Consider the following 14,145-nt stretch of genomic DNA (forward strand, 5'->3'; position numbering starts at 1 on the left):
ATTCCTTTGGAAAATGTAGGCTCATTACACTTATGTATATATTAACTTCATTTACTGCCATTCAATTTTAAGAATTAATACCCAACAAAAGCTTAAAGCTTACTATTTCCACTATGTTAAAACATGTGATTAAAATTGTCAAAAGAGTATTTCATACCTGTAATTTCTGTGGTGTCAAACACCATGAATCAACTTGTTCCTCTACTGAAGTATATGATACAGTTTGACCACACTTTAAGTCAGTTCTCAGAACTATTCTCAGGAAAATTTACTTTAAATTTAAAAATATTTGATTAAGTTCATACACCAGTAGTTATAACTCATGAGATACTAAATGACTAGCAATTGGAATATTTACAGGCAAACAAGGCTTTTGTTTTATGTTTTAAAAGCACTGAAAAAATTAATGCATAACCCATTTGGAAAATTATACATCTGAAAAATCATTTATTCTTTACCTCCTCCTTAAAAGGTATGTTCATCTGAACCATTACTCAAAGATCTAACTGTCCATTATATTCAACACTCTATTTTAATGTCCATAAAAAGTGGTAGTAAAAATGTATGTTAAATTCAGAAAAGCAGGGAAATGAATAAAATGCCTTCATGAACATAAAGTTATCCCTACTTCCTATATTTAAATGATGATACAATTTCAGCAGACGACATACTGCTTATAATAGTTTAAAAAAAAAAAACCTTTTCACTCTCTGAGGAACAAATAGTTAAAATATAAGACAGGCACAATTTCAGAAGACTTAGAATTTTGTTTCTAATTGAAATCTTCCATTTCTCTAAAAAATTTATATATACCTTTGCTGGACTGGATATTCTTTTCCTCTTGGCAGGACTGGACTGGTCATCTACTTGACTATGGGTAATCATATGTACTGGCAAGGGCTGTTGTGAAATTGCTGTTTCATTGAGGCCTAATATAGGTTCAGTATTTGGATGACGAGCTTTGTAAGCCTAAGAATCACAGAGGTAAAAAAAAAAAAAATATGGTTCTATATATTCTTAATTCATGCCTTCAAATTATAAAACCTTATGAATTGCTTACTTTCCAAAACTATGTAAACATCATGGATTGCAATTGAAAATCAAAGTCAAGTATTTCATCAATGGAGAATGTGCACCTTATTTTAAAAACTCACTTTTTAAAAAATTAAATAAAACACTGTACGAAAGTCCCTTAAGAAATTCGTTTTGAAATCATAAAACTATACAAAAGTTTTAAACTACCCCAAGAATCTTCCCATATCAGAGGAAGTTTTATTTTGATCTAAAGTCCCTTAGTAGTAAAATTGAAAGGATTTTATTAAAAAAAAAAAAAAAAAGCCAATTCTGAACTTAGTAATTTAGATCTGATCACTACAGATTGGACAGAACCCTTAAAGCTGGGCACCTACAGAAGATAACCCAACTTCTCACCTGCTGTGCTGTGTTCATGGCACCCTGCCTGGAGGTAAGCTCTGCGGGTATTGGTAGGCTCCATGCCTCCTCAATACTAGGAAGCAATTTAGTTTTATTCTGTAGACTACCTTGTGGAAGGTTACACAACTGAGCCTAGGAAAAATTATGTAAAAAGCAAATTTAACACAGGACTACTTGAGTAAGAGCAAGTCCACTAAAACTGCCTCAATTTATAGGTATTTTTTAAAGAAAGCAGATTATAAATCTGGGGTTTCAGATATATGCTAAAGAGGATAACTAAAACATACTTTCAAGAATAGGAAAAAAGCTAAGCTGTTTTTCAGACTTCTCTTGGATACCTTCTTGTGAAATTTCACACAAGAGTGAAAAACAACTGTGTTCTTTTCTCTAAAATGTTATAACTTAGAAATGTAAATAGCATACAAAATCACGCAAATTAACATGAATCAGAAAAAGTAAAGATGCAAAAAACTTTCAGTATAGTATTATCTTAAAGTGAAAAGTAGTATCATAAATATCAAAACTATGGAAATACATTATTGACATCAAAACAAAATTAGACAAACTTTCCAGCCACCCTCCTCTGCCAGGTATTTATGGAAATGTCTTAAAATATGCTACTTCAAGAATTTACCTGTAAAACTTTAATTCTTCCTGTGAGCATAGAGGTATTACTGCAACTTTTGCTTCTAGTTGCATTTAAGTAGCATTTAATGGCATCTTGAGGTTGGTTACAGGATTCATAGAGAGTGCCTAGGTCCATCCATGCTGCTGCATGTCCATGGTCCAATTGTACAGCACAAATATAGGCCTGCAATGCATCCATAGGCTGATTCTGTTGCTGATAGAGCACACTGGAAAGAGAAATAAAGTTTACTAAAACTGACTGTGTGTAACATTAATACATGCATATAGATGAAGTTCAATAAACAGGTATATCAATTAAATCATTACAAACTTTATACACACAGGCCTTACCCTATTGAACACCAGGTATCTGCACTTGCTTCTGATTTATCAATAGACTGCCTATAAGATATAAAAGCATCTTGAACCTTTCCGATACTTGAATAGCACCTGAAAGAGGGAAGGAACAAGGTAGATATTTACAGTTTAAATGTATTTATGTTTCCATAAACACTTAAATAACTATATTAGCTTGTCAAAATGATATATGGAAAGGGAAAATACTTGTTAATCAAGATATGTGCTTATACATAGTGATTTTAGTGTACCTTATAAGGGCTGTTAAATTAACTTTCTGTCTTATGACTGCAATCAAATGTTATATAATGTATTCTTTTCAAACCATTACAGCCAGAAATGGCCACCCACTCCAGTGTTCTTGCCTGGAGAATCCCAGGGACGGGGGAGCCTGGTGGGCTGCTGTCCATGGGGTCGCATAGAGTCAGATACGACTGAAGCAACTTAGCAGCAGCAGCAGCAGGAGAAGAAACTTAAATACAGAACTCTTTTATACGTACTTTAAAGTCAAGCTTCTTACATTCCAAGAATATAAGAGCTAAGCAACAAAGAAAAATTAAATGTTGATAATGACCTCATGGGCACATCCAAATTTTTTCTGAACTTAAGGATAACAATGACAAACATTTCTTAATTTATGAAAAACATAAAACTGAGATATAGTTAATATTAAAATACACACAAAAAAGGGTACAAATAACCCTAAAGAATGGCTGATTTGTGGACTGACAAACATCAGAAAGGCCTGTATAAGACAGCATTTAAAAGAAGGCATACAACCTTAGAGTCTTGAGGTAGAATTAAAATGGGAACAATAATGCAAACAAGGACAGACATTAGAGACAGTGTGAATAAAATTTTTTTTAACGAAAGTATTTTAATGATCAGACAAATGCTGTATGTATCTCCTGCCTTACTTAATGTTAAGAGAACTGAAGCACTAAGTAAAGCTGGGTTTTAGCTCTTTCAGCTACATGAATTATTATGTTACCTTGAGAAATCTACTTCCTTGAATTCATGTCCTCTGCTGGCAACATGAAAGGGTAAAATAAGTTGCTGTCTGATCATTCCTAATTTTTTCAGTTTTCTGCTTGTGGCAGACTCTAATATTTCATTACTAGTATTACTACTGTACTGCAACATCCCTATCTCAATTTAACAGACACATCCCAATCAAGAAACAGTAATAATATGAAATAAAGCCTTGGACACAGAAGTAACACATAGTTTTTTAAATACTAGGATCATCAAATCTTTATAAATTTTACAGATATTAAGATCCTCATTCAGAGCTTTGGTAAGTTTTTTCCATCTAACTAACTATGGTTGCACTGGGTCTTTGCTGCTGCCCATGGTCATTCTCTGAACTCCGAGAGTTGGTGATGGACAAGGAGGCCTGGCGTGCTGCGATTCATGGGGTTGCAAAGAGTCGGACACGACTCAGCGACTGAACTGAACTGAACTGATGATCACTCTCTAGCTGTGGTATCTAGGCTCCAGGGTGAGTGAGCTCACTAGTTGCAGTGTATAGGCTTAGTCCATGGTATGTGAGATTATCCCAGACCAGGGATGAAAAACATGTCCCCTGTACTGGCAAGCAGATTCCTACTGGAGCACCAGGAAGTCCTTCAATAAGCTTTAAAATATCATTTGTCAGAAATGTGATTCTGTTTTCTATTAGTAAAGTCAATTAGAAGCAACATATCAAAAGGCAGCAGGGAAAAGAAACAAAATTATGGGAAAAAACGAACATTAAAAATAAATGTTGTCTAGGGACTTTCCTGGTGGTTCGGTGGCTAACAACACCCTGTGCTACTGATGCAGGGGGCCTGGGTTTGGCTCCAAATTAGAGAAATAGATCCCACATGCTGCAACTAAGACCCTTGACAGCCAAATAAATAAATATTCTTTAAAAAATAAATAAGTGCTGTATAAAATTACTATCTCTGGCCCAAAAGAACTACCATGTAATTGAGAAATCTAGACTGTGGTCCATATTGGTAGAAAAAATATTAAAAAAACAGAACATATATTGTTGTTTTAAATTCAGATAACCTCAATTAATTCCTCTGTAGAATACTGCTTTTCCCAAAGAGATGGGAAAGCGTATCTTTATTAAAATGAAGATTTTAAACATATTTCTTTACATGTATTGTACATGGCTGTGATTAAACAGAAACAACAAAAGGATCCCTTATACTGAAGAGTCACATACAGTGTAAATGACATTATGCTACAGATTTTTATCTTGGATCAAAAGGAAAAAAAATATCCTGGGTCATATTCTTTTAAAAATCTAAATTAGCAGGAGTGCTAATAAAAAACTTAATATTATGTGTCACACTCCCCTCTTTCTAAAGATAAACCTCTTTTAAAATCACCCCATTAAGATAAATTTTGCACAAAGGTAAAAATTATATGAGTAATTTTACCTCATATAAGTTTTTTTTTTACTACTTAGTTTACTTATTTCATTTACTTAGTTTACTTATTTCATTTACTAAATGCTTGACTGATAAGAACAAATGGAAATGGAAGGTGAGAAAGATTGGGCTTATCCCATAGGATCTGTAGCAGAGGAGAAAACATTAAGTTGAGAAGGAACTTAAACTAGAATTTTACAAGCCTAGGGGAGATTAGAAAAACTCTACACTGAAAGTAGCTAACTTTGATTATTACACAAAATTAATCAAAAATGAAATTTTTAAAAAAGAAATTATTTTAATAATAATCTCAAATATAAGTGTACTTCCTTTTTAAAAGAAAAAGTCACTAAAAGCTAATATTAACATAAAACCTAAATGTGAATTAATCTTTACATATAAACAAACTCAATGTCCATAAGAAAGGGGCAAAATTTACAGTCAAACCAAGTAAGACAATTAAAGTTAAATTTATAACATTGAAAAAAGGTAACTGATCTAATACAATCCATTCATTAATCAGTGGAAAATTCCAACTTCAAATGGTTTAGACTTTTCAATATGCTATACATGATCATCACATCAAATAAAAATAATTTCTCTGTTAAATAAATACATTTTAAAAATGACAAAAATGATAGAGGAAACACAATTTAAATACTGAACAGAAAAAGTAGCATATGACAAAATTCTTTAAAACTCTTTGAAAACTAGTAATAATTCAAGTCACAAGACAATGTGAAATGAAATCTAATAAGCAAATAATAATTCTTCAGTAAAAGCACCTAATTCAGAATGATCTGAAATGATCATATTTACCTCCCCAAAATCTTTGTTACAATGTTTTGTAAAATAAACTGCCACTAAGGATATTATAGATTAACATTTTAAATTATAAACCACCTCTAGATAGCACAAACCAAGAGTCTGGTCTCACCTGCCAAGGAAATACCAAGACTGGCCAGAATTAGGATCTGCCTCCAGTGACTTTTGGAGATACTGAATAGCACAGCTTTCCTTGGTGGCTTGGTCTCCTAATAGATCCACGTTATGATGCATCCATCCTATAATTAATCAAGTGGAAGCCATTATATCCATGATTCAACCACTCTTCTAGCCTCAAGAAAATCATGAAACACACAAATATCCTTCTTGTATATTTATTTACTTATCTTGAATCAAACTTTCCTAAATTTCGAACTATCAAAGATAGCTACAGGAAAATCCATTTTACTAAAAGGCATACAATCAATACAGGGAAACTTAAAACATCTAGGGTACTACATAGAAGTCACACACAGATACTCCTTTTCCGAATTTAATTTGGAAAATAAAATTTTGATTTATAAACCAAAAAGTATAAAGAGGATTAATTTACTTATTCTTCAAAGGTTGAAATATTTTGAAAATAATCTAGTAAATCCATGTTCATCTCTCAGGAATAAATGAAACTAAAAATATTCAAAGATGAATTATTAAAAAGAAAACACCTTACCAAAGATCCTACACTTTACTTGCATTAATTATTTTCAAAGAATCCTAAACATATGATCAAAACCAAAATATTTCCAAAGCTATATGAATATGTAAATAAAAAACTGGTTCCAAAACACATAAAAGCAATACAGCATTTGAATAATGAAAAAGTAGAAGAGTTATAGCAGCAAACACAATGGAAAGACTGGGCCATGAAAAAAACGTTAAACACTTAACACAAATGGAAATATAGTTCTTCATCTGTCAGTCAATTCATGTTGTAAAATTACCTTTGCAAAAGTATATACAACCTACTCAAAAGTATGACTAATTGCTTTTGACATTATAGGCAAAATACCGCCATTTCAAAAATACAGTATCACAAGTTTATTAAAATTTAGAAACTATTTGCTCAAAACCAAATACTGAAACAAAATGCAAATTTTAAAAACCAAATCTAAACATTAAATATATACATGATAAATAACCAACAAAATGAATTACTGCAGAGTATTCTTACTATCATGAAAGTAGTAGTAATATATTACATTATTTCTGAGCACCAAACTTTTGCTTTTTAAACCTAAGAATGTAACAAGTAGCTACAGAAAATAAATAAAATATTCTTTAATTTTTAGGTGACACAGTTCCATTAAGTAATATAATAAAATACCCTATGAAAACAAGCTCACAGCACTTAACTACCATTTGAATTATTTTAACTCATTAACTTCACAGAGTGATTATAATAAGCACATAGGAATGTTCAAACCTCTTCTAGAGGCCAATTACTAAAGAATGTTGAGAACTTAAAAAGAGTAGACTGGACCACTGAATCTAAATTATGAGATGAAATATGCTAGATGGGTCAGCAAGGTTCCCTGGAGGAAATGGCAACCCACTCCAGAATTTTGCCTGGGAAATCCCATGGACAGAGAATTCAGGCTACAACTACAAGCTATGGGGTCACTAAGTCAGACACAACTGAATGATTAAAACAAGCAAATAAGGAATAAATACATTAACTCTTGACCAAAAAAAAAAAAAAGAGCGAGAGAGAGAAAGAAGTACATTTACAATAGGAATATTTACAATATAAAATACTCACTTAAAATACAGTCTCAATACACATTACAATTAATTCTAAAACACAGGAGTTCAGTGAAAAGTTATTTTTAAGCAGAAGAATTAAAACTGTTTCTACCCACTCCCACAAAATTAATAATGCATTATGTAATAAAAAGTAAACTTTTATGTACCTAACTGTTGTAAAACAGTTGCTTTTACTTGTGCAGGTAGGTTTTCTGTCTGTAAAAGCTGTTCATAAGCTTCCTTCGCAGAATGATACATTCTCTAAAGAGCAGAAGATATTCAGAAAAAAAGATACATCATTACTGCAACAAACAAAAGGAAAACACAGATATAGAAAACAAACTAATGGAGGAGGGACAAAATAGATGAATTAAATGGGTTAGGAGGGACAAATTATTGTGTATAAAAGAGATAAGTACAAAGATGTATTATATACATAGGGGATTTAGTTGATATTTTACAATAAATTAAAATGCAATGAAATCTTTAAAAATTGGAATATCTATGTTGCATATAATCCATATATAACATCAACTATACTTCACCTCAAAAAGCCTTTAAACATAGTAGTAATATTTCAACTAATAAACTGGAATAAACACTCATATATATGTTATATACATCATAAAATTTAGCAGTATATGATTCAGACAATAATGATATTTTTAAAGTTTTCATTATGAAAATAAGAGTTCTAACTCATTAACTGAACATTTAACTCTGCACTACCAACTTTCAAAATAGCAGCTAGTAAAACTACACTTCAATCTAATATAGTATCAGTAAAATACGGTAATTATAACATTTGCTGTTTCCCACAACTTACAGGGGAAAAAAAAATCACCTTTAGACATTACTTAATAACATTCATAAAGCTGTAGAACTATCCTACAAGCAGATGGATAATTAACCTGGAAGGACTTACAAAGATATGCACATTTTATTAAGTACAAGAAGTGCTACTACTGTCCTTTACAAAGTCTAAGAAGAAAAGTAGTTAATCTAATTTGCATTTTAAAATATACTGCTTTAATAGAAAATATCCTTGGAAAATATTTATAAATAATGAGGTATTCAAGACATAACTTCCCATAGACATGATAAACAATACTCATATTGAAGGTACAAGCAAATTTACAAATGAGAGCACTGCCCACAGTTCTCCTTCAAAAATTACTGTAAGACTAAAATCTTTTATTGCCACTGTGATGTTTAACTCAACCCTTCCAAAACAACAGAAAATGATAATAAATAAAATCCAAAGTATGGTGTCCTTAAAACATATGTGGAAAACCCAACAGACATTTTTGAAGTCTTAAACAAAAAAGAAAAAGATGGTGAAATCATTTCAAAGACATATTTTATTAAATAACATTTCTATTTTTCAAGTATTTATTTATTTGACTGCGCCGTGTATTAGCTGTGGCACATGGGATCTTTGTTGCATCATATAAGATCTTTTGCTGTTCATGGGATTCACTAGTTGTGGCACAAAGACTTGGTTGCTCCATGGCATGTTCCCATCGGGAACCTCAGTCTCCTGTTCCTTGACCAAACAGAACCAGTGTCCCTTGCATTGCAAGGTGGATTCTTAATCACTGGACCATTAAGGAAGTCCCAAGGACACTGTATAAAGTAAACAGAGCAATTAAAATTAATGTTTAAATTGGGGCTAAAAACAAATGAGACAAGAAGGAAAAAAAGAAAACTACACTTTTTATCTCTCATATACACACATACACATAAGAATGCCATAGTTTTAACACACACAGCAAACAAACATTCAGAAAGCAGCCCACTAATAAGGATACATAGTTGCCAAGCATAAACATATAGTTAATAAATTAAGCAGGATACAAAACTAACAAGCAAAAATCAGTTGAACCAAGCTGATAGCAATCAGAGGAGGACACTAGAAGGATCATGTATGTTAGCCTTGAGGAGTGTGCAATTATAGCAGAACATAAAAGCATTAATACACAGCAGAAAAAGCAATGTGTACTTCCTATGGAAATAGAAGTATAACAATATATAGGAATTGTTACCAATGCAACACAAACATATACACATGTAGCAGATCTTTCACTCACAAATATCACAAACACTGATTTTTTTAAATTCTTAAACTTAATAAACTTAACAGGTGGAGGCAGTGGTTTAGTCACTAAGTCATGTCCAACTCTTGCAACCCCAAGGGGTGTAGCCTGCCATGCTCCTCTGTCCATGGATACTCTCTATGAATACTGGAGTGGGTTGCCATTTCCCTCTCCAAATCAACTTAATAGGACATTCATCTTTTACTTCAAGAAAAACCATTTAATTCATCTGTGTTTAATTTTTTTAAACGTTTCATTATAGCAATAATGGTTTTATTTTATGTTATTGTTACACATGGAAATATTCATCTGTGCCAACTGAAAGATAGAAACAATTTTGAGAAAGACTTTAGTGAGTGCCTGAATAAGTTTTTTGATGTATGTAATAAAAATGTTTTGGTTGTATTTTTGAAATATTAAGTAATAGGAATAAAAAAGTTTAACAAACAACAATGATACTAATATACATGGCAATGATTCCACAATATATACTAATTATGTTGTATACGTTAAACTGCTACTGCTAAGTCACTTCAGTTCTGTCCGACTGTGTGACCCCACAGATGGCAGCCCACCAGGCTCCCCTGTCCCTGGGATTCTCCAGGCAAGAACACTGGAGTGGGTTGCCATTTCCTTCTCCAATGCATAAAAGTGAAAAGTGAAAGTGAAGTTGCTCAGTTGTGTCCGACTCTTTGCGACCCCATGGACAGCAGCCCACCAGGCTCCTCCATCCATGGGATTTTCCAGGCAAGAGTACTGGAGTGGGGTGGCAACACCTTCTCCCTAAAGTAGTACCTTAAACTAATACAATGTTGTTTACCAATTATATACAAATAATACTGGAGAAAAAAATCAACTGTATTTTGATACATTAACAGAAAATAATTCAAAAAGGAAATTAAGGTAACAAGTTAACTTACTGCATCACTGAGAAGAAAATCAATTTAAAATTTGCCAAATATGTAAAAGACTTAATTTTCTTTATCCATTCATCTTTATGATTATTTTCACATACCAGCTATTGTTAGTAGTCCTGCAATGAACATAGGAAAACTAATATCTCTGAAATCTTGAATTCAAACTTGTTTTGAATAAACACTGAGAAGTCTGAATACTGGATCCTATGATACTTTTTAAAAAATATTGGATTCTATGATACTATTTTTAATTTTTGAGGCCTCTTCATACTGTTTTTCTGTACCTGCTGTACCATTCTGCCTTCCCACCAATAGTATAGGAAGTAATTTCATATTCTTAACAATACTTGCTTTCTTATGTTTTTTGATAACAGCAGTAGACATGTTTTATCTAAAGGTAAAAAATTTTTAAAGACATAATGCGCTTTTAATAGATGATAATATAGGGTAAATATAACCTTCATATGCACTGGGAAACCAAAAACCCATGCAACTTGATTTGGTGCAATACTTGCTTGTTTGCACTGCTCTGAAATTGAAACTAAAATATTTCTAAGATGTTTCTATATTAAGACAACACTTCCTGAAGCAATTTAAGAATTCGATATCTCTATTAAAACCCTGCTGTAATTTGCAGATATTTAAAAAGTCATCCTAAAGTTCATATGGAGGGAATTTCAAAAGACCTCAAACAATTAAGAGAAGTAAAAATGAACAAAAATTTAACTTAATATATCTTGATTTAAAAGCTACAGTTTAAAAAAAAAAAATAAAAGCTACAGTTTTCTTCATCATAGACTATGTCTTTATTGTTTCCTTCATCATTATAAAATTTGAGAAGTAATTCAAGTATTTTCTCACAAATAACAAAATGTGGCATACATATATTAATATAATACATATAATTAATGTAATACTTAGGAAGCATTACTACTAACAAAGCTAGTGGAGGTGATGGAATTCCAGTTGAGCTGTTTCAAATCCTGAAAGATGATGCTGTGAAAGTGCTGCACTCAATATGCCAGCAAATTTGGAAAACTCAGCAGTGGCCACAGGACTGGAAAACGTCAGTTTTCATTCCAATCCCAAAGAAAGACAATATTAAAGAATGCTCAAACTACCACACAACTGTACTCATCTCACACGCTAGTAAAGAGATGCTTCAAATATCTCCTTTATTGACTATGCCAAAGCCTCTGACTCTGTGGATCACAATAAACTGTGGAAAATTCTGAAAGAGGGGAATACCACCTGACCTGCCTCTTGAGAAATCTGTGTGCAGGTCAGGAAGCAACAGTTAGAACGGGACATGGAACAAGAGACTGGTTCCAAATAGGAAAAGGAGTACGTCAAGGCTGCATATTGTCACCCTGTTTATTTAATTTATATGCAGAGTACATCATCAGAAACACTGAGCTGGAGGAAGCACAAGCTGGAATCAAGATTGCCGGGAGAAATATCAATAACCTCAGATATGCAGATGAAACCACCCTTATGGCAGAAAGTGAAGAGGAACTAAAAGGCCTCTTGATGAAAGTGAAAGAGGACAGTGATGAAGTTGGCTTAAAGCTCAACATTAATAAAACAGATCATGGCAACCGGTCCCATCACTTCATGGCAAATAGATGGGGAAACAGTGGCTGACTTTATTACTCTGGGTTCCAAAATCACTGCAGATGGTGATTGCAGCCATGAAATTAAAAGATGCTCAGTCTTTGGAAGGAAAGTTATGACCAACCTAGACAGCATATTAAAAAGCAGACACATTACTTTACCAACAAAGGTCTACCTAGTCAAGGCTATGGTTTTTCCAGTGGTCATGTTTGGATGTGAGAGTTGGGAATGTAAAGAAAGCTGAGCACTGAAGAATTGATGCTTTTGAACTGTGGTGTTGGAGAAGACTCTTGAGAGTCCCTTGGAGTACAAGGAGATCCAACCAGTACATCCTAAAGGATCAGTCCTGGGTGTTCACTGGTAGGACTGATATTGAAACTGAAACTCCAATACTTTGGTCACCTGATGCAAACAGCTGACTCATTTGAAAAGACCCTGAAGCTGGGAAAGATTGAAGGCAGGAGAAGAAGGGGATGACAGAGGATGAGATGGTTGGATGGCATCACCAGCTCAATGGACACGGGTTTGGGCGGACTCTGGGAGTTGGTGATGGACAGGGAGGCCTGGCGTGCTGTGGTTCATGGGGTCGCAAAGAGTCGGACATGACTGAATGACTGAACTGAACATAATATTTATTTCTGGTATCTACAGGAATTAGTTCCAAGACCCTTTCTGGATTTCAAGTCCCTTATATAAAATGGAGCTATTATTTGCATGTAACCTATGCATATCCTTCCACTTGGTTTATTCATCTCTAAATTACTCATAATACCTAATACCTAGTTCAATGCTCAAAAATAGTACCAAGAATGTAACGAGTTCAAGTTTTGCTTTTTCAAACTTTTTGGAATTATTTTTCTAATGTATTTTTGATCTGCAGTTGGCTGAATACAAATAAGCAAAATACACAAACACTGAGGGCTGACTGCACAAACAGGGCAAGGTTAATCAGCTTTCAAATAAAATCTGATACATGTTACAACATAGAAGAACCTAGATGATACTTTGCTAAGTGAAATAAGTAATACAAAAGACAAAAGCTATACGAATCTACTCATATGAGGTATCCACAGGACACATATACAGAGACAGAGAGCAGAACAGAGGCTACCAGAGATTGGGTTAGAGGAGACTGAGGGGCTACTGCTTAATGGTGAAACATTTTCCACCAAGAGTAATGAAAGATTCCAAATAACGCAACACTGATTTATACACAGTGCAAATACAGTAAACTCTACACTTAAAAAGTAATCTACAGAAGTATGACTATTTCACCAAGATTTATAGCTAATATAGCATGATTCTTTCCAGAGACAAGTTTTAAATGTATGAATATATTATCTTCAACATGCAAATCAAGGAATTTTGAAAAGATTTAGGGATATTAATATGACTTCTTTTGAGGTTATTGGCTTGAGAACCAAAAGATATGTCTGACTAGGAAGATTTTTGTTTTCAGTAGTCTACTTCAAACCCTGGAAGTTTACTCAAAATGTTAATATGAAGAAAAATAACCAGAATTACTCAAGAAAATAACCAGTGAAAGAGCTGCCCTATAAAAAATTGACAAAAGGAGTCATTCAGACTAAAAGAAAAAGATAGTAATCTGAAGTCATATCAAGAAATAAAGCAAACTGATATAATTAACCTACCAGGTACATTTAAAAGAGTCAGTACTGCTGTATTTTTGATTTACAAGTAATCTTCTGGTTTCTATATAAAGTACAAGTACCAACAAAATAACTACACGTGTTTGTCAATGGGTGTGTGCATGTATGCTGGGTGCATAAGCCACCTCCATTGTTACAAGTCTTTGCAACCCCATGAACTATATGTAGCCCACCAGGCTCTTTTGTCCATGGGGTTTCCCAGGCAAGAATACTGGAGTGGGTTGCCATGACCTCTTACAGGGGATCTTCCCAACCCGAGGATGAAAACCACATCTCTTTTGTTTCCTGCATTAGCAGGCAGGTTCTTGAGCAATAGTGCAACCTGGGAAGCCCCCTTTAAAAGAAATCAGTTCAGTTCAGTTCAGTCACTCAGTCGTGTCCAACTCTTTGCGACCCCATGAACCACAGCACAGCGGGTGTCCCTGTCCATCACCAACTC

At 33.4% G+C, this 14,145-nt stretch overlaps 1 protein-coding gene across 1 annotated transcript in view; it reads right to left on the reverse strand.

The window, feature by feature from the left end:
* The window catches only part of LOC132344466 (lysine-specific demethylase 6A), a 185,414-nt gene that overhangs the window by 64,516 nt on the left and 106,753 nt on the right, over window positions 1-14,145 (reverse strand). Inside the window, exons 9-14 of the mRNA XM_059884061.1 lie at window positions 7,577-7,670; window positions 5,779-5,905; window positions 2,413-2,511; window positions 2,069-2,288; window positions 1,432-1,566; window positions 814-969 (exon numbers count right to left, since the gene is read on the reverse strand). Coding sequence (XP_059740044.1) covers window positions 814-969; window positions 1,432-1,566; window positions 2,069-2,288; window positions 2,413-2,511; window positions 5,779-5,905; window positions 7,577-7,670 — 831 coding nt within the window. The remainder of the gene's footprint in view (window positions 1-813; window positions 970-1,431; window positions 1,567-2,068; window positions 2,289-2,412; window positions 2,512-5,778; window positions 5,906-7,576; window positions 7,671-14,145) is intronic.

This window comes from Bos taurus, chromosome Y (genome assembly GCF_002263795.3).
Source record: "Bos taurus isolate L1 Dominette 01449 registration number 42190680 breed Hereford chromosome Y, ARS-UCD2.0, whole genome shotgun sequence".
NCBI classification, from domain to species: domain Eukaryota; kingdom Metazoa; phylum Chordata; class Mammalia; order Artiodactyla; family Bovidae; genus Bos; species Bos taurus.